Below are 19343 nucleotides of genomic sequence, written 5' to 3' on the forward strand. Positions count from 1 at the left end.
TTGAATGATTTTTGTAACTACCCTAACAGGTCTTGTATGTACCTATTTCATTTTTTCTATGGATAACAAGGGTCAAGTCACATGAACATGTTGGTCACACTCCTCTGGGTGGTCGAAATTTAGCCTATCACCCACACAAAGGAGGAATCCCAGCCATAGGAATTTGATAAAACCGAGTCTTTGGCCCACTGGCAGTGTCTTCCTTTCTAATCCTCTATAAACACCACGACTTGAATTCCGGGCTCATTCCTGTGTTGAGCCTGTCCTTCTTAGGTTTGGCAAGGTGCGTCCATCACACCTGTGCGTTAACCATTACGAGGACGAGGCTGGCTGGTTAGTCAACATGCCAAAGAAGTCATCTAAACTGAGAACGGTGAACAAGGACGTTCACTACGATGCTATTTACAACGACAAAGTCTGCAAGGAATCAAAATAAAACAAAACATAAACAAATGGATAATAGACTGGGGAAATCAGGCTGGTAGTGAATTTCTTGATTAGCATGCATAAGACCTTGGGGATAGATAAGACACACGCAGTCATGTACACACAGGCCCGCGCACACACGCACGAGGGACACACCTGCTGCAGCCACTCAACTCTGTTACTGGCTCAACAATCAGTCCAAACAGCGCAAGAAGGAATGGTCATGGCTGTACTCCAGTTAGATTTCTCCTTCATACAAATACAGACAAGGTGTATAGAGGTTCATCTGCCTACATCCAGAGAAACATTTATAGCCATTTTTCTTTTTGTTGTTTTAATGAGTAAAAGAGCTCAGTGGTTAAGAAGATTGACCGCTCTTCCAGAGGACTCAGGTCAACTCTCAGCACTGCCATGGCAGTTCCCCACCATCTGTAATTATAGTTCCAGGGTATCTGGCATCTTCTATCCTCTGAGGGTACTACATGCATACAGTATGAATACACATACATATAAAATTAAAATAAGTCCTTAAAAAATATAAGTAAGCACCATGACAAACACATTTAATGTTAATGTAATTTGATGTTCACGTATAACTACAAGGCTATGAGAAACAAACTTCAAAGTGGAGGCAGCTGGCAAGGCACTGCCACATCAGTAGACACGGGTCTGGGAAGTGGCTTTTCTATTCTGACAGAACTTGACATTTGGTTCTAAGCAAGCTGTAATATTATTCTGGGACTTAGCTGCTATTCTAGCTGACAGAGCCAGGTATCTGCTTGTCCTTCTGCACTTGGGGACACTCCCCAAATCAGTCACTGTGTAGCCAAGGGAGAGTTATGCTCCATGTTAGAAGTATGCATGAGCTTTGCCCCATCTACTGTGAGAATGAAGACCATTCTCAGCAATCCGACTGTCGGCATTCCACAAAATGTCGACATCATACAGCCACTGTGAAGGGCCCCAGGGGAACTCTGAGGAGGGACTTCAGTCACATCAATGTAGAGCTGAGTCTTCTTGGGAAGAAAAAGAAAAGGCTCCGTGCTGACAAACGGTACCAGAAAGGAACTGGCCACTGTCAGAACCATCTGCAGTCATGTTCAGAACATGATCAAGGCTGTGACACGGGGCTTCCGTTACAAGATGAGGTCTGTGCATGCTCACTTCCCTATCAACAACATTATTCAGGAGAATGGGTCTTTGGTTGAAATCTGAAATTTCTTGGGTGAAAAATACATCCGGAGGGTTCGGATGAGGACAGGTGTTGCTTGTTCTGTCTCTCGAGGCCAGAAGGATGAACTAATCCTTGAAGGAAATGATACTGAACTTGTTTCAAACTCAGGGGCTCTATTCAGCGAGCCACGACAATTAGAAACAAGGCTGTCAGGAAGTTTTGGGATGGCATCCATGTGTCTGAGAAGGGAACTGTGCAGCAGGCTGGCAAGTGAGACCTCAGTTTCCCAGCTCCAGAAACAAGTAGGATCTGGGCTCTTTGGGGACAATAAAAGACTTATATATTGAAAAAAAGTATGCATAAAATGACTGAGAGCCTTGGGAAAGAGCATTCATCCTCATAGCCCCAGGAAGGAGATGACAACTGTCCTGATCACTTCTGGGATCCTTGATAGAATCTGCCCACTTAACAGCAATGTAGCAAGGGAAATGAAAGGCTAACTGAGAGCTCAGGAGGGAGACAATTGGGGGACCTGACTCACTCTACAACTCACCTCATACAGTCCTTCAAAGAAGGTGTTCTTGTCCTCTGTGCTCCACGACTCCCACTGCCTCCGGACCTTCTTTCCTTCTTCCTTCTCAGGCCCTGAAGATCCTATGTTCCGGGAGGAGGAGCGTGAGCCTCCTGCAGGGGTGACAGGGGCAACCCCAGACACGTTTCCTGAAGATGATGCGCCACCGTCACTTCCTTGGGAGAGAAAGGACTGTACCATAACATGTTCAGAAAGCTAAGGGATAGGAGCAAGAAGGACAGAGGGACACCAAGGGCTCACTGCCACACTCAATTCCAACTCTTTCAAGAGCTGATGCCAGCAAGGAGCACTCATCAGAAGCCAGAGCTGATCAGATGATTCTAAAAATGTGTCTACAGTGAGGAGAGCCTGTGTGGATTGTTTTAACACAGTGATTCTGATGTTTTGTCCATACTCAAGAGTCTAATCCCTGCTCCTTCGGCAAAGCCACAAATCACACTCCATGCTGATTCTTGCTCAAATGTGTTTTTTAGTTTGAAATACTCTTACTGCGTTTTTGAATAAACTGAATTTCAAGTGACAATTATATAAATAGAGTTGGTATTTCAGAATATAGACCACTTAATACCTAATATACTATATAATCTGAAGATCCCTTCTCTCATTTTTTTCCCTCTCTAGTAATAGAAATATGAACCCAGGGCTTTGCACACAGTAGGTGAACATTCTACCACTGAGCTTATCTCCATACCCAAACTCCTTCCCTCTCTTTCATCTGCTTCAACGTTTTCTCTGGGGTCCTAAATACCACCACCCTTAAAAGTTCTCCTGGAGCATCAGTCCTTGATTTTTAGCAACATTTTTCCAAATCTTTTGCCAACAGGGTAGCACAATAAAATGTAAGGAACCCAAGAGACAAAAACAAAGTCAGAGATTAAGAATTTAGGCCCTAGCCTAGTACTCTGCCAGTTGAATTTCTTCTTGTTGTAGGGAACAGGAACTCACAGCACTCCTATATTAACCTACAGTCTCCTTTGGTAAGACTGCAGAACCACAGAATGCCAAGATACCTTCCAAGCCTGAAACAAGCTTATGAGGCAGACAGATCACAGAGGTAAAAATTCTTTAAAAAGTAAACACCATACAACAGAATTTTTTATTTTGGTTTTTTTTTTGTTTGTTTGTTTGTTTTTTTCAGAGTCTTATTTTATAGTCCAGGCTTGCTTTGAACTCATGGCAATCCCCCTGCTTCAGTCTCCCTAGTATTAGGTTTACAGGCCTTTGTACCATACATGGATCAGAAAACTGAGAAAATGTTTTCCTAATGAGATGCTGTAAGCTTTTCCAGCTGAGATTCAGTTTCTAGTAAGCCTGGTGAGGTTCTTCCTGGCTAGCCTCAGGGCTACTCCTCCCCTAGGGTCTCCCTTTATTGCAGAGGTTTCAAAGAAACAACTTCATGGAAGAGTGAAAGATGAAAAAATTAAAAATTAGAAGTCCATTCATCCACAAACCCTTGAGAAGACGCTCGGGCTATCTGCATTAGAACACGCATAAGGGCTGCAAGCAGGGGGCTGAGAGCAAAAGAGGTGGAGGAGCTGTCCCTGCAGCAGCTTCGTCTGCCCTAGGTAGATGCTGCAGTGACAGATGGCGATGGTAAGGTTGTGGCAGCGTCCTTGGGATCTCAGACTTCCCTCTCCATGTCAGATATGGCATTCTCTACACGCTGAGCAATGGCACCAAGCCGCCCCTTATAGAGGCAATGATGAGACCGAGAGCAGGAATAAATCATTCTCATGGTACTGTACAACCCAGCTCAAGATAGCTCACATATTGCTTTTAAATTTGTTATTCTTTTAATTCTTGTTTGCATGTTGTGTATGTATCTATGAGTGTGTGAATGCGTGAGAGTGCCATGGGAGCCAGAAGTGGGCATCAGATTCCGTGGAGCTGGATTATAAAGTGGTTGTGAAGATATGGGTGCTGGGACTGAATTCAGGTCCTCTGAATAAACTGTAAGGGGTCTTAACTGCTAAGCCATCTCTCTAGCCACAGATTAGGTTTATTAAATAGACACTCAGCTTACCATAGTCTCCACCCTACCATGAGTTTATTAGGAGGTAACCCCATTGTGAATCAAAGAGTAGCCATATTTGAATATTTGGAAACAACTCAAATTCAGAAAGTCAGAAAACTGCACATTCACACACATCAAAAACATTTTAGCTGGCCAGCTATAGCAAATGGGCTCTAGTCTCTCATTTAGATGAATGTGGATTAACTTTAAGAGACAATACTATCAGACTTATAGAAGTCAATGGCTTAGCAGAGCCAAACTGCCCAGTTACCAAACAATAACTTAGTTAATAATAAGTATTATTAATTAAATAAATTAGTTATTAGTTAATAAATAAGTATTAACTAAGAATAAAAACATGGTGGCACACACCTTTAATCCCAGCATCCAGAAGGCAAGTAGATTTCTATGAGTTTGAGGCCAGCCTGGTTTATGTGATGAGTTCTAGGCTATCCAAGGGTTATATAGTGACCCTGCCTCACAAAATAATAACATAATAAATTAATTAACAAAGCATACTAAAGAAAACCAGTTCCTCATCTCACTAGCCAAATTTCCTATTGTTAAAGACCTCATATGTCTCACGGTCACCTTTCTAGATAGTGCAAAACATCTTACTCAGTGTGGAAATACAGTCAGTCCTGTATTTGCTACTCAGTATTTACTGCTCTCAACACAGAAACAAGGTGAAAATAGGCTGCAGTCTGCATCTGCCCCAGCAATGCTACTCAGGCCCCTGGGCTACACAGCAGGCCAAGGAAGGGCTGCACAAACCTGCAGACTGTCTCTGCAGCTCAACACACATGGGGTTTCTCAGGCCTTTGCGGCAGGCAGGCTGCGAAAGTGAATCCAAAAGACATGAGATGCTTCTGTGGAGAACTCAAAATCAAACCACAAGTTGAATCAATTCTTAAACGCCAGAATGTCCCAGTCCCAGGAACTCATAGATCTCCCCACACTGCTGTTTAGGAAGTGCTGGCTATCTACTGCTATACCCACGATGGAGGACTTCAGAGTTACTTCTAGTTTCCCAACAAATACAGGCTCTCTTCTCCCCAGTAAGAGCATGCCAGCAAGCCAGCCCTTCTGTGATCACTCAGGTCAACTCCTCTTAGTTCATGGTGGCACTAGCATGCTCAAAAGTAGACACACAGCCTCTAAATCCCAGAAGCCAAGTGTCTGACAAATGTCATGAGAGCTCACTGTCTCACTGTGACCTGGACAAGCAGAGTGAAGTATAAAGGAAAACTGAATCAACACCAGTCCAAGGGAGAAGGAGCCTTTGGGACAGAGTGGCCCAAATCCTAAGCCTAGACACAAAGTTACATCAGAAAGAAGGCAGCAAGTGACTCCGCAGAGCAGACTCCATTTGCTCTGAGATACCTGGTCCCTCTTTTCTGTTATTTCAGAAGTACTATAACCTCAGGAGGGAAATTAAAGCAACCTGGACATTCAAATATAAAGTAAATTACTCCATGCAACCATTCCTGAAGTTTACTATGCAACATCCTAGAACTCAAAAGCTTTGGAGAAAGAACACTGACACCTACTTTCCCTCCAGAATTTCAGGTGAAAACAGAAAGCATAAAAAGAGGAGGCAGAACCAGGAAACTGGTGGGCTACAATGATGACAGCCTAGAAAAAGTTTAGTCCAGAAAAACCGCTCAGGAAAACAGAAAGTGCTCAAAGTGAGCAGGAAAACAGCTGAAGCAAAAACTAAAAAGACGGTGAGATGACTTTGGGGAATACCAGTAGGACTGGATACTTCCCCAGGGAGCACAGCTCCACAGGTACAGAGGCCAAGGCTCCATAGGTGCAGAGGCCAAGGCTCCATAGGTGCAGAGGCCAAGGCTCCACAGGTGCAGAGGCATATGAGAAGGCCAAGACTCCAAGCACAGAGGGCTTTGCAATGGTATGTATGATAAAAGTCAGTGCCTCTGAAACCTGAAGGGACATGGTATACACAAACAGACCCCCCCAGTGCACAGCCCCCTAAAAGCAAGGGCAGGCTCCTGTTCTCCCAGGCCTAAGCTCGGTGCCAGGCTTTACGCAATAAAAGCTCAGGAGCAGTGGAGGCACACAAGAGGCTGACACTGAGCACTGGATTAGTCTCTGCCCTCTATGCCTTAGTTTCCACAAAAGTTCACCTCAGGATCTGGAGAGCATCTCCCACCAAACCCATTATTACCTTTGGCCAACACCAGTACCTCAATCAACCAGATACCTTATTGCCAACAGGTCAGCTGTGCCCTACCAATTCCAACATTTTCCTCTCTATTCACACAGCTTACCATCCCTATAGTAGGAGTCTCTAGAGCATGTATGGCCGTGGTTTCCTTCCCTGTTGCTCTGACATCACCTGAAAAGGACAAAAGTCACTCTGGCTATCAACCAGGAATGCTGAGAAAACAGAGTAGCTGCTCACTGCTACATGGCTGCAAGCCTGAGAGTAACAGAACACGACTTCAACTTTAAAACACAAACATACACATGTGTATTACTCCATTCTGTCTTTATAATAAGTAGAGCTCAAAAGTTTCAGAGAAAGAACACTAGTATCTAGTCCAGATCTAAAATCTATCGTAGAAAAGAGGAAACTGAGCTACAAAAGCATGAACATCCCAGGGTCACCAGGCAGGGAAAACCAAGTGACCCAACTCTCCCATTGTAAACCAAGGCTTATCCCTATCCCACGCTGCTGCCCTGCTCCATGCTGTGGTGCTCCACGCTGTGGCGTTACTATTCCTCTCCAGTCACTACCCTCCCTGACCAAAACATCACATGACAGCAGCTTTTATTATACACAAGGCTACAACTACAAAAATCAGCATTCTGGAAGGACAAAACTTGAAACTTGACCTTGCGGTCTTTCCCTCAACTTGTGAAAGAGAAAACAAAGGTTAACGACCTCCCCAAACCACCTGGCTCATGAATTACAACTCTGAAAGATTTGGGGGTTTTTGGTTTTTAAGATTTATTTATTTTATGTATGTGAGTACACTGTCACTGTCTTCAGACACACCAGAAGAGGGCATCAGATCTCTTTACAGATGGTTGTGAGCCACCATGTGGTTGCTGGGACTTGAACCCAGGACCTCTGGAAGAGCAGTCAGTGCTCTTAACCGCTGAGCCATCTCTCCAGCCCAAGATTTCTAATTCTTAAATATACATTTTTACAAACTTCATGACTGGGTTTGGGGATATAGCTTATTGGTGAGACCTTGGGTTCAATCACCAGGAGAGGGAGAGAAAGTTGGGCAGAGAAGAATAGAGAAGGGGAAGGAGAAGAGGAGGAAAGGAAGGAAGACAGGAAAGGAGGGAGGGGGAGGGATAACAAGAACCGTGTGGTAACTTCAGATAATACCATTAAAATCTGTCATGATTTTAAAAAACATTAGCTCACTGTCTTGACTGATTATCTCTCTCTGGTTTGTGAGTGTCCTTCTAAGAACTAGGAACGTTAAATTCAGAATAGCAGACAACCAGCTAAGTCAAGAGATGAACAGACTGTCCTGGAGATTTTCAGGCTCCTATTCATTTAGTCTGTTCTAAGAAAGGTGTTTGTAAACCAACTCCAAACTTGTCCACTATTAATCACTGCACAAAAAGGCATCCATCCCTATGTCCTGTGTATGCAGCATATTAGGACAGTGACATTTCAAGGACGGCACATACCATCAAGGCCCAACAAGGCCACCCCAGTTTACACAATACACAGGCATGGCAAAAGGCAAGAATTCATGAAGGGAATCTCAAATTCTGTATCTCTGCTGGCATAGGACATACATATCAGAAGGTGGCTCACGCAGCTTTGTTTGTAGAGTTCCAAAGGTGCCATCTCCACTAAGACCACCTCTATCAAGGTCACATAGGAGGAACTCTTCATAAGCAAGCCAGTACTCAAGGACTGCAATCTCAGTGGATGAACCCAAACACCTACCACTGGCCCAACCAACATCCAAAGCTGCTACTTAATCAATATGGCAGGTGCTCAATAAATAAATGAGGATCCTTCCCAACTCTGGTCATTCTACTAGTGCCCAAAGATGCCATTTGTATGCACCAACTGTTCTGTGAGACTCTTCCAAGGTGATCAGATCTAAAATGCCATCCTTTATATTCTGAAGATGACCTGGAGCCTCAACTCTTATCCCTCAACACAGATTCCCTTCCTTCCATTGAGTCTCCTGTCTTCACACCTGCAAGTCCCAGTGTCATACCTCAAAGGTTCTCCCATCCCTCCCACAAATAAAGAAATCACAACTAAAATCACATTGTCTCAGTAATAACATAGGACCTCCTCATGGAATACCACAGGGATTTCCTCATTGTCTTCTACAGCTAATACCTTTCATCTCCCTAGAACTATAAACTGTTGGAAACAGCTCCTGTTCTGGGTGGTTTTTACATTGCTCTTTAATGCTAAGATCATCGCTATCCAACCTGACAAAAGACATCCATATACCACACATGTCAACAGCAATTTTCAATTTGTGACTGCTACCTGAAATGATTTCCGAACAATCTAAAATAAAGTTTCAAATATCAAGATGTTAAAACGTCCTTTACTACAGTCTTACCTACCAAGGTAGACACTATAGAAACTCTTCACTTCAACCTTAAAAGAAACTGAACAGGTATGCTGATGGTACATGCTTTTAATCCCAGTACTCAGTAGGCAGAGGCTTGAGCTGAGTTCCAGCCCAGCAAGAGATATATACTGAGCTTTCAACTCAGTAGCTGGTGTTACCTTTACCTATTTACCAACTTCCTTAAATTTTATAATCTATCATGAACCTTTGAGTAACATATTTGCACATAAGGGCCTTCGGCGGCAGTCCATTTGTGAACTCAAAGCCAGTCTGAGCTAGAGTGAACTGTCTCAAGAACAAAATCATATACAATTATATGGTTTTGATAGTTTCCCCTCTGCCTTGGGGTACGCTATCTTTTGAACATCGCAAACAGGTGGGGTCGTCGTCTGAAGTAGGGATCACATGTTCAGGTGGTCTTCTATTGTAATGGATGTCACAGAGGGTGTGGCTGGAAGAGTCTTTGTCTGTGTTTGCCTTTTTTATTTTTTTTTTTTTAAAACCCACTCAGGGTTCCGTGTACCCTTGGCTGTCCTAGAACTTGCTTTGTAGACCAGGCTGGCTTTCAACTCAGAGAAATCTACCTGCCTCTGTCTTTGGAGTGCTGGGATTAAAGGCTATGCCACCATATCTAGCAATTTGTTTTTCTTTTAGGTAGGAAATTGAGGGTCTGAGAAAAGAACACTTTACTCAGTAGTTCACCAGTCCATAAACTGGTCAACTAAGGAAGAGCATCAGGGGGCTCCTAGGTCCTAACCCAGGTTCTTATGGACAGTCTCAGTAACTCTGGGTTTCAGTCACAAAAGGGTCCTTCAGTGTCTCTGGCACGTGGCAGGACTGGAAGAATAAGCAGATCTGTCATCTTTTTATTTCGGGTGAGCTTAGGATAGAAACAATAAACAAACATCTACAGCCATTCAGGAGCAAAGTTATAGAGATGAAAAATGCCTGCTGTGGGGGTACTAAGTCTCTCCCTTTATCATTAAAAATGTACAATAATCATACTGGAAAAATTTTTATTCAAGTCAAAGTATCTACTCTTCTGTCCTCTGAAAAAGAAAGCACAGCTAGGCAGAGATAACTAGACAAGGAGCACCTCCCTCTTCTCCATAAGTCTTTCCTTCTAAACTCCCATCACAATGAGATGGATGTCAACCAGCAAAGAAACTGCCACTGCTTCAGCTGTGAGCTTCCTTCAATATGCAAGTCATGGTTTTTTCCAAGTCACAACTGAAAATGCAGGTACTCCTCACTTCTTACTGACCCTATGCTAGCCAGCCAAAGTGGAGATTTCCAGTGTGTAGGAGAAATGTTCCTCCAGGTGGTCACACCTGATCTCTCCGGGCAGTGGACGGAGTGATTGATGACTGAGTAAGTTTCTCCAAAGCCAGCCTGGGCATGGCCAGGGCATGGTGAAGTGTATCTGAATGGCCTGTGCAGCACACCAGTGGATGGCAGCTACCAAGGAAGCTTAGCAGGAAGGCAGGCATAGCCAAAGAAGCTGCAGAGGAAACAGACTCTCACTCCCCTCCTCCAAGCACTAGTATAACTTACTTTACTATAACCACAGTGGACAAGAATCATAACCAGAAGCACCAATGATCTAAGGGAGAAGTTAACCGGGAACCTCTACTACCTGTGCGAACAAAAGCAAACCGCCTCTCATCACTTCCCAGCTCTTCCTAACCCACTGGACACCAGCTTTAGCACCCTCCCTTCTATGTACAGATTACTTGTAGGTCAGAGTGCTCAGAGGAACAGGGTTCTTCCCAACAGCCAAACTTCAAGAGGCATCAACAACTGCTAGTGTTGCTTTTCTCTCAAGTGGGTACATCTTGGACAGAAAAGCACATCTGAATGAACAGAGAGAACTGAGTGGGCAAGGTGGCAGTAGGTGAGGTATTGGTAAAAGTCCACATGCCAGCCTTTCAGAACCACCACCACCAAAGTCACTGTAGACGTTGAAAGAGGTTAGCACAGACCCAAAAAGCTTCAGCACTCCTGTATCCTCTGGTGAAAAGGGATTTCACAAAACAGTCAAGTTTGGCAAACTCACGTTTTCCTAATACTAAATCAATTTATGTGAGGCGACGTTTAGTTTTGGAAACATACAAAGTTACCTCATCCTTACATCTTTAATTGCCATACTCACTTCAGAATCATGTCATGAATCTGGATGAGGTCCTCCAGATCAGGACGAGGCAGAATTGAGTTTAATGGGACATGTCTGTGTCAAACCCTCAATACAGGTTCTCTATTGGCTATTGAAATATTATCTTCTTAAAACTATCGGGATCATCTTGGTAATTTAAATCAATATTCCCACAGAAACAAAAGGTAAACTACAATAGTTCAAATGCTGCTATAAATAAATGTTTGAGGGTTTGTTTTTTAAATACAGAGTCTCACGATGGAGTCCTGGCTGGTCAAGACCTTGCTCTGTAGACCAGGCTGGCCTCGGACTCAGAGATATACCTGCCTCTGCCTACCATGTGCGTGGATTAAAGATGCATATCCTCGTGCCTGGCTGTATGGAGAACTCACTGAAAACTGATGTCCCATTTGTTATTTTAAAAAAAAGTGTTATATAAGCCAACTATCGATTAGATCGGTTTTGGCATGTAATGGTTTAGCACTCAGGAAACTGAGGCAGAAAAACTATGAGCTCAAGGCCTTAGTGAATTCCAGGCCAGCCTGGGCTACTAGCAGATTTTGTCTTTGAAAAGGCGGTGTGCGGAAGTGGGGGGCAAACTTGGTTTGAAAAGAAGGTAAGAGCAAATTGCCTGCATAGGTAAAAGCCAAGATGCTGAAATATAAACAGACAAAGCCGACAGGGAAATAAAGGCGTGTGACGAACCCACTGTGGCACATTTGTTTTTACTTTGGTAAGAGGCTTCAGGAAAGCAGTTACAGTCTCAACACAAGACAGCTCTGAGAGCTGCCCCTGATGGGTCACCGTTGATTTCATCAAGTGGAGATCCTTTTTGTGTCACCAAATACACCTCAGTAGAAACTCTAAGGGTCCCATTTCTCTGTTCTTCATGCTTCCAAGCTAGGAACCCTTTGGTGGAAGACAATAAACTGCAGCCAGCCTCTGCCATGCCATCAACAGCCTCCCCAGTCCATAACTTACAAAAGCCAGTTCCTTTGTTTCCTTCCCACTACTTGAGGTGTGGAGATAGAGCACGTAGTTTCTCTGCCTTTACTTGAGCTATTATGGGTAATTTAAAAGGACCATCCGTGAAAAACCGTCAGGGACCCTTCATGAATCTATTTCTCTTGCCAAGAGAAAGGACAATCACTGCCCCGTATAAAGAGGAAAGCAACAGTCTACAAGAAGTAGAAGGGGGCACGTGTCCCTGCAAGTGCCACCCGAGGAGATCTTGTCAGACGCTACAGGAAAGGGTCCCTACCTTTTCCTCGCGTCCCGGAACCGCTGGCACCACCACTGCCCACAGCACAGGGTGCGTCTTTCCTGGGCCTCTTGCTCTGTGGTCGCACGCTGGACCTTAGGAAATGGTGCTGGTCCTGGGGGCTGCCCTGTGGTGGGGACGGGGTCGGCAACCCTCTGGGTGGCGCGGGGGCTCCGGCGGCCCGAGGGGTCTGCCCGTCCCTCTTTGTGCTGCTGCTGTCCGCCGCGTCCGCACCGCCGGGCCCCTCTCCGTCCAGAGACTCCTCATCGGCCGTCCGCTTGCCCAGCTTCTTTAGCCCTTCCTCCCCGCTGCCGGCGTCGCCCAACTTCACTGTCATCCTGCGGCGAGAGAGACGGGGAGCGGTGAGGCAGGCGGCGGGCAGAAGTTTACCGCCGGCCTCCCAACATGGCGGCCGTTGTTTGTTCCAGCGCCGCCCGCCGCCCGCCCGAGGGCCCGCACAGTGCTGAGCCCGACCGGACCGGGACCCCGCCCCGCCCTTGGATGCCCCCAACCCAGGTAGACCAACACGGCCCGGAGCTGCGGAAGGCACGGCAGCATGACCTGGCCTCTGAGCTTTGGGTCTCACTGTCCCGCCACCTACCCCAAGGCGCCGCAGCTCATGGCCCCCAGCTTGAGCCCGCCTTGCTCCCCGCACCGCCCGTGGCCCCTGGTCTCCCCTCTGCTGCCGAGACGCGCGCGATCGTGCCGCGCACCTGCCTATTGCAACGGCCCGCGCTGCCCTCAGAGCCCCTAGTGCTCCATGGGCCAAAACTGCCGCTCCCTCCAAAGCTGGCATGCAAGAGAGAGGCTTGCACTCCGGGAACCTTCCCAGGCGGGAGATGGAAGATGAACTGACTACACCTCTCATTCAACAAAGCCTGTTGCACGGAGTAGGTTAGGGAACACTGGAAAAGTGACAGCAAACACTGTTATGTTCCAGTCGGATTTCAAGAATCGGAAGTGAACTATGTAAACAATACTGTAAACAACAAAATTCTTGCTTTAACTCTTACCACTGTCACAAAATATCGACAAACAAAATAATAACTGTCTGTAGCCAGGAGAAGTTATACTCAAATAAACTAAAGTTCTGGTACATTCCAACATCTTAAGCACAGACTGTGTACGTGATGAAGCAGGACAGAGAAACACTGCGTTCTTCAGCAGACACTAGGTTCAACACAACTGTTGAAAACATTGTATTTAATAAGAAAACCAGATAGAGCTAGGCACCAATACACACACACACACACACACACACACACACACACACACACACACACAAAGATTGAAGGTAAAGACCGGGATGTAAAACTCGAAGTAACACCATAAAATGGTGCTGCCAAAAATGGTGTGCAGTTTTCCTGTTTGGCACTGATCTTTCATATACTACCTTAAGAAAACTCTGGCACAGAACCACTCAAGACACAAACTCACGCTAAATGACTTTATGGCACAAGACTTCTCTTCGAATCTATTCACTTCTAACCCCCTCACCAAGGTTCCCAAAACCCTGTCATTGTGCTAGAGAGCGGAAACCCATTCCCAGAACCAGCACTGCCAGCGCCACCAAACAAAATACATCAGTCCAACAGGACCCACTCGCCGGCGCGCCAGGCCGTGTCCCCAGGCGCATTCCGGTCGTTCCCCAGCGGCGGTGGACTCCTATGGAGTCCGTCACCGAAACCCGTCACTTCCTGACCGTGGGAGGCGCGGGCACTGCGGGCCTCGTCCCGGCTCCACACCCTTTGTCCCATTTCGGGTGGGAGAAGCTCGCACCTTCCTAAAGAGCTGACCGCTGGCTGCACACGGCACAGCCCGCGAATACCGCGGCCCCTCCGCGGATCCCGTAGGCTCCCGAGTGCAGCCTGCGGTCACCTTTTTCATCCACGCTTCTCGGCAGACTGGCTCCCGGATCCCGGGCCTCCGCAGAACCGACGGAGCCGGGCAGCTCCGGCTGCGGCGAGGCCGCGATGCCGGGCTGGTAGTCGTGTGTCAGACGCGGTCACCGAGCACTGTTCCCTTCGAAGTCCTCTCTGTGGACCGGCGCGCGGCTAACAGGGCTGACGGCGCCGGTGCTGCCGCCACTCGCCCTCCCACACCCGGGACGCCGCGCTCTCTAAACAGTTCCGGCTACGGCGGCCGCCCGGGACCCGAAGTCGGCGCCGGAGCGGGGCGGGGCGAACGTCCCGCAAAAAAAGGCGAGCACGTCCAGCTTTTCTGCGGGCGCGCCCAACCAGCTAGGCTGCCATTGGTCAGTAGGCGTTACGTGCGCGCGCCCGCACGGTGTACAGGGGCGGGCCCGCAACGTGGGGCGTGTTGTGACGGCAACCTCGCGCCCTTGCGGGTCGTGCGTCTCTTCCGATTGGCGAACCGACAGCCAATAGGGTCAGCGTTCTGGTTGTGATTGGCTGAGACAGTGTTGACGGATGCGTGAGAAGAAATCACCGCCTCAGCGGGGCGTCTTGAAGCGCGGGCGAGCTCGGGTGGGGACTATGCACACTGAAATCAGGTTTAGGACCATAAATATATCGTAGCACAGCCCACTAACACTTTTCCTGTTCGAAACGATAAGGAAATGTTTTTTTAAAACTCTAATCCTTGCATGTGGCATTTGAGACGGAGTATTCCGGTTCGCAGAAAGTCCCCGTCTCTGGTTATCCCCTTGGCTCGTTGGCGTGGACCGTGCTACTGCGCCTGCTCTCCAGCGACACCCGCCGTTGGCTAACGCTGGCTAAAGTACGCACGGTCGCCCAGGGAACCCTAGCTGCTGCAAGGTTCTGCTGAGTGCGGCTTGCAGCGGTCTCCCGAGGCGTCAACGCGCCACACTCCGGGGCGGCGTCCGGTACCCAGAACTTCCCGGAGAAGCTCTCGAGCCGCGCCCTCCCATCCGAGTCGATGCAACTAAGCTCCCCGAGGTGTCGACTGATGGCCTGCGTGGTGGGGTGGGCAGGATGAACTCGAGGATAAAAGTATCAGGAGGCTTGACGCAGCTTGCCCTGAGTAGCAGATAGTTCTGGCCCACCCATTAGCAAGAAGGCCAAACTGTGGTCCTGAGGCGGGCCTGAGACTCAGAGCTGCGCCGGGAAGGACCGACTGTCTTCGGCTCTTTGCGCCTCTAGTCGCCAGTCGTCTTTTTGGGAGCCATCGTAGGCGCGGCTGTCCCTGAACCTGCTTCCACTTTCTGTAGCGGCGTTGTCTGGGCAACACGGAGGCACAGGGAATCTGCGGAAGTTAGACGCCTATACCTGAGGTGCAAAGGGGTCTGGGGCTGGAGTGGGGAGTGGCTGGGGGTGGGATAGAGTCCTTCAGGATCGGCCTGAGGCCTAGAGATGACCTGCCAGGACCCTTTCGATTCCTCTCTGTGCTGGCTTCACAGGAATTCTCTCTGCCCAGTCCTAGAGCCCCCTGCTGGACTTTTGAGTTGCCGCGTGGGTACCTCTGCATGCATTTAGTTTGAAGTTGGGGGAAGACAAGAAAGCCAAAATCCGTGACTTGGTTAATTTTCGGGTGGCTTATGAAAATAGCATGATCTGACTGGACCACCTTGAACTACACAGCCCTTCAATAATGTTTACATGATGCAGCTAGTGACCTTATTCTGGCCTAGAGAGCTAGACTTTAGATCATTGGTCACTACCCTGAAAGGCTACTCTAGAACCCATCCTCTTATTCCTGAGAGTCTCTGACAGTTGTAACTTGTCTTTAATTGTTAGTATGACTCCTTGGCATAATGAGTTTAACTAGCTTTCCTAAGAGTTGGCTTGATGGAGCCACTTACCTCTGAAAATGAATGACAACTATAAAAATGAGGATCAATTGACTGGAAAAAGTGAAATTGCCTTTTTCTTGCTTTAGGGCCTCCATACTTGAAACTTGTTCCTGAAGAAGGCCATTAACAGATTTTCAAATAACTATTTTATTGTGAACATCTGCCTTTTAAATTTTATTTAATAACTTTTTAATTATTTGGCTAATTCTCATTTTAAAACTTAAGAGTTCTGGTCAGTAGTGCTTCACACGTTTAATCCCAGCACTTGGGAGGCAGAGGCAGGCAGATCTTTGTGAATTTGAGGCCAGCCTGGGCTACAGAGCAAGTTCTAGGACAGTCAGGGCTAAACAGAAATCTTGCCTTGAAAGACAAAACAAAACAAAACAAATGAACAATAAAAAACCTTAAGCACAGGATTGGGGATTTAGCTCAGTGGTAGCTCGGTCCCCAGCTCCTAAAAAAAGAAAAGAAAAGAAAAAACCTTAAGCACAAGTGAGGAGAAAACAGACAATTAGAACATTGTATAAAAATGGAAATACTGGGGTTGGGGATTTAGCTCAGCGGTAGAGCGCTTGCCTAGGGAGCGCAAGGCCCTGGGTTCAGTCCCCAGCTCCGGGGGGGAAAAAAATGGAAATACTAAAGTGTCAGGTAGCACTTTTTTAAAAAAAAATAAGTTTTTTTTTTTTTTTTTGAGTCAAGGTCTCACTGTGTATCCTTGGCTGCCTGGAACTCACTGTAGTAGACCATATTTCCTCAAGCACATAGGGATCTCGGCTTCTTATGTGCTGGGATTGAAAGCTTGTGCCACCATATTTGCCTTATTTCTAATGTCTGTGTGCAGTCTGCAGAGGCCAGTGTGGCATCAGGTCCCAGAGGAACTGCAGTTCTAGGCAGCTGTGAACTGCCTGATGCGAGTGCTGGGAACTGAACTCACGTCACCTGGAAGACTCTCTTAACCACAGAACCATCTTTCAAACCCATGTGTCAAATCAAATGCAGCATCTCCCCAGTCACTGTGGCTTTGTGATCCTGACTGTCCTCTGCCACCTATAAGTCATAGCTAGCGGACATTCTTGTGCGTTTTGGTTTCTGTGAAGTTGAATGCTGTTTTTTCTCTGTACAGATATTTTATGGGCAGTTTGCTTTTCTCTAGTTTCAGCTTTGTCTTTGAGGGTGTCCGTAGAAATTGAACCCATGCTTATCTTGTCTGGAATGAGAATGATCAAGAATTATTTGAAACCCCCGTTTAGTACTTGCTCATTCTATTCCGTTTAGTTCTCTCTTAGCAAAGAATTTGACTTCTTTTCCAGCACACATTGGGTCATTCCAAGTTCAAGCCTTTGCTTCTAATTTTATATTTCTCCTTAATAGAGATCTCTAACAAATAAATTCACTTAAGAAACACGTCAAGCTGCTTTGTGTCTTTGTAAGTGTGCTTCCCTTTTGTAATTCTATACGCTGTCATTCTTAGTTGGTTTCCCCCGCTCTGCAGGTCTCATCCTTGACTAAGTCTGTGCATCACCATGGCACTGTATTTTGACCACCGAATCAAAGCTCCAGATGCATCCAGCTCTCCCTCTCACATCACCTGGCACCCCACCCACCCATTCCTGGCAGTGGCATCTGTAAGCCCATCTTCTGGAGGCAACGTAGACATCTACCTTGAACAAGTGAGTCCTTGGAGCGACATTGACTTCAGCAGCTCCTGACCCTTGTGCTCTTTTCTCCTCCCGAGTCATAGAGGCCAGGAGGCAGCATAGCTTAGCTCAAGAGACCTCTGAATCGGTTCGTCCAAGGGCCAGTTATTCCTAAGCACCAAAGCCCTGGTGTCTGGCAGTTCTTTCATCCCCTGCCACGGAGGTTCAAGAGCACACTTAAATCTGACCCCCTGGGTCCTTCATGCCTTCTTCAACTCTTTATGTTGGCCCTTTGGGTTCTTTTAGATTTATTTATGTTGCATGTATGAGTCTTCCGCCTGCGTGTGCGTAAGCATACCAGGTGCATGTCTTCAAGGTCAGAGGAAGGCATCGGATCCACTGGAAGTGGAGTTGTACATGCTCGTGAACCATTGTGTCAGTAAGTGCTCTGGAGCACTAAGCCATCTCTCTAGGCCCACGCTGACCCTTCCTGATTATACTAGCTTCCCATGGCTGCTGTAACAAGTTACCACAAGCGAGGTTACTTCAAAAAAGCAGGAAGTCTTTTTCTCACAGCAATAGAGGCCAAAATATCCGAAGAAGATATTCATCGGCTGAATCAGGAAGACCTGGAGGTCAGATCACTAAGAGGAGTTGGAGAAGGCATGTACAGCACAGGGGCTCAGATCTCAGCACACTCTTGAACCTCTAAAGCAGGACAAAGAGCTGCCACCCAGCCTAGCTGAGGCAGTAAGCTCCAGACTCAAGCGAGAGACTGTCTCAGAAACCAGTGAGCTGATGAGATGGCTCCTGAGTGAAGGCACTTACCGCCAAGTCCGGTGGCCTGAGTTCAGTCTGCAGTGTCCACATGATGGAAGGGGAGAACCATTTCTCTCAAGTTTCCACACCTGTCTTAGCACACACATGCATGCACATGTACACACGTGATAAGTAATCTTTTAAAGCATGTTTATTTATTTTGTGTATGTGAGCACACATATGTGCCAAGACCCTTGGATGCTAGAAGAGGACATCAGATTGCTGGATCTGGAGTTAGTTGGTGTGAGCCATCTGACATGGATGCCGGGAACTGAACTCGGGTCCTCTGGAAGAACAGCAAGAACTCTTCAGTGCTGAGCTGAAGCTGTCTCTTCTGCTCCCAGGAATTTTCTAATTGAGAATGATGGGGAGATACCCATCATTAGCCTCTAGTAACCACATGCATGTTGTACCGATGTGAGTTTTATGCGTTAGACAGTGTCTTGATGTATCTACCACTGTCTACAATGGGGGGTTTTACTTCTTGTCCCACATAGGGTGAGCCCGTGCCTGACACCCACATTGAGAGGTCCTTCCAGGCCACTTCGCTATGCTGGCACCCAACAAGGCTTATCCTGGCTGTTGGCTGGGAAACTGGAGAAGTGATAATGTTTAATAAGCAGGACAAGGAGCAGCACACGGTGCCCCTGCCACATACGACTGACATTGCCATCCTCAGTTGGAGTACCAGCGGGAGCTGCCTGGTATCTGGAGACAAGGTCAGTACACCATCTCCATCCCTGTGGTGTGTGCATATAGGATGCATGTGAAAGATGCTAAAACCCAAGTTAGAGGAAATGTGTGATTTCAGGGTTCAGCTGTTTCACCAGACATAATTGCAGATTTTTCCCCTTTCATTTCTTATTGACTGGGAATGTCAATGCATGCATACAATGTGTTCTGA

At 46.9% G+C, this 19343-nt stretch overlaps 2 protein-coding genes across 4 annotated transcripts in view; one reads left to right on the top strand and one right to left on the bottom strand.

The window, feature by feature from the left end:
• Positions 1-14369, bottom strand: part of Cramp1 (cramped chromatin regulator homolog 1) — a 45917-nt gene extending 31548 nt beyond the window's left edge. The window contains exons 1-3 of one of the 2 annotated variants that reach the window (XM_032912010.1): positions 14090-14369; positions 12212-12549; positions 2154-2347 (exon numbers count right to left, since the gene is read on the bottom strand). In XM_032912010.1, coding sequence (XP_032767901.1) covers positions 2154-2347; positions 12212-12548 — 531 coding nt within the window. In that variant the 5' untranslated portion in view covers position 12549; positions 14090-14369. The other variant, XM_032912009.1, reaches the window with a different exon arrangement.
• Positions 14370-17451: 3082 nt separating this feature from the next.
• Positions 17452-19343, top strand: part of Ift140 (intraflagellar transport 140) — a 77176-nt gene continuing 75284 nt past the window's right edge. The window contains exons 1-2 of one of the 2 annotated variants that reach the window (XM_032914329.1): positions 17452-17653; positions 18937-19158. In XM_032914329.1, the coding sequence (XP_032770220.1) occupies positions 17507-17653; positions 18937-19158 (369 nt within the window). In that variant the 5' untranslated portion in view covers positions 17452-17506. The remainder of the gene's footprint in view (positions 17654-18936; positions 19159-19343) is intronic. The other variant, XM_032914328.1, reaches the window with a different exon arrangement.

The sequence above is a fragment of the Rattus rattus genome, chromosome 9 (assembly GCF_011064425.1).
Source record: "Rattus rattus isolate New Zealand chromosome 9, Rrattus_CSIRO_v1, whole genome shotgun sequence".
Classification (NCBI taxonomy): domain Eukaryota; kingdom Metazoa; phylum Chordata; class Mammalia; order Rodentia; family Muridae; genus Rattus; species Rattus rattus.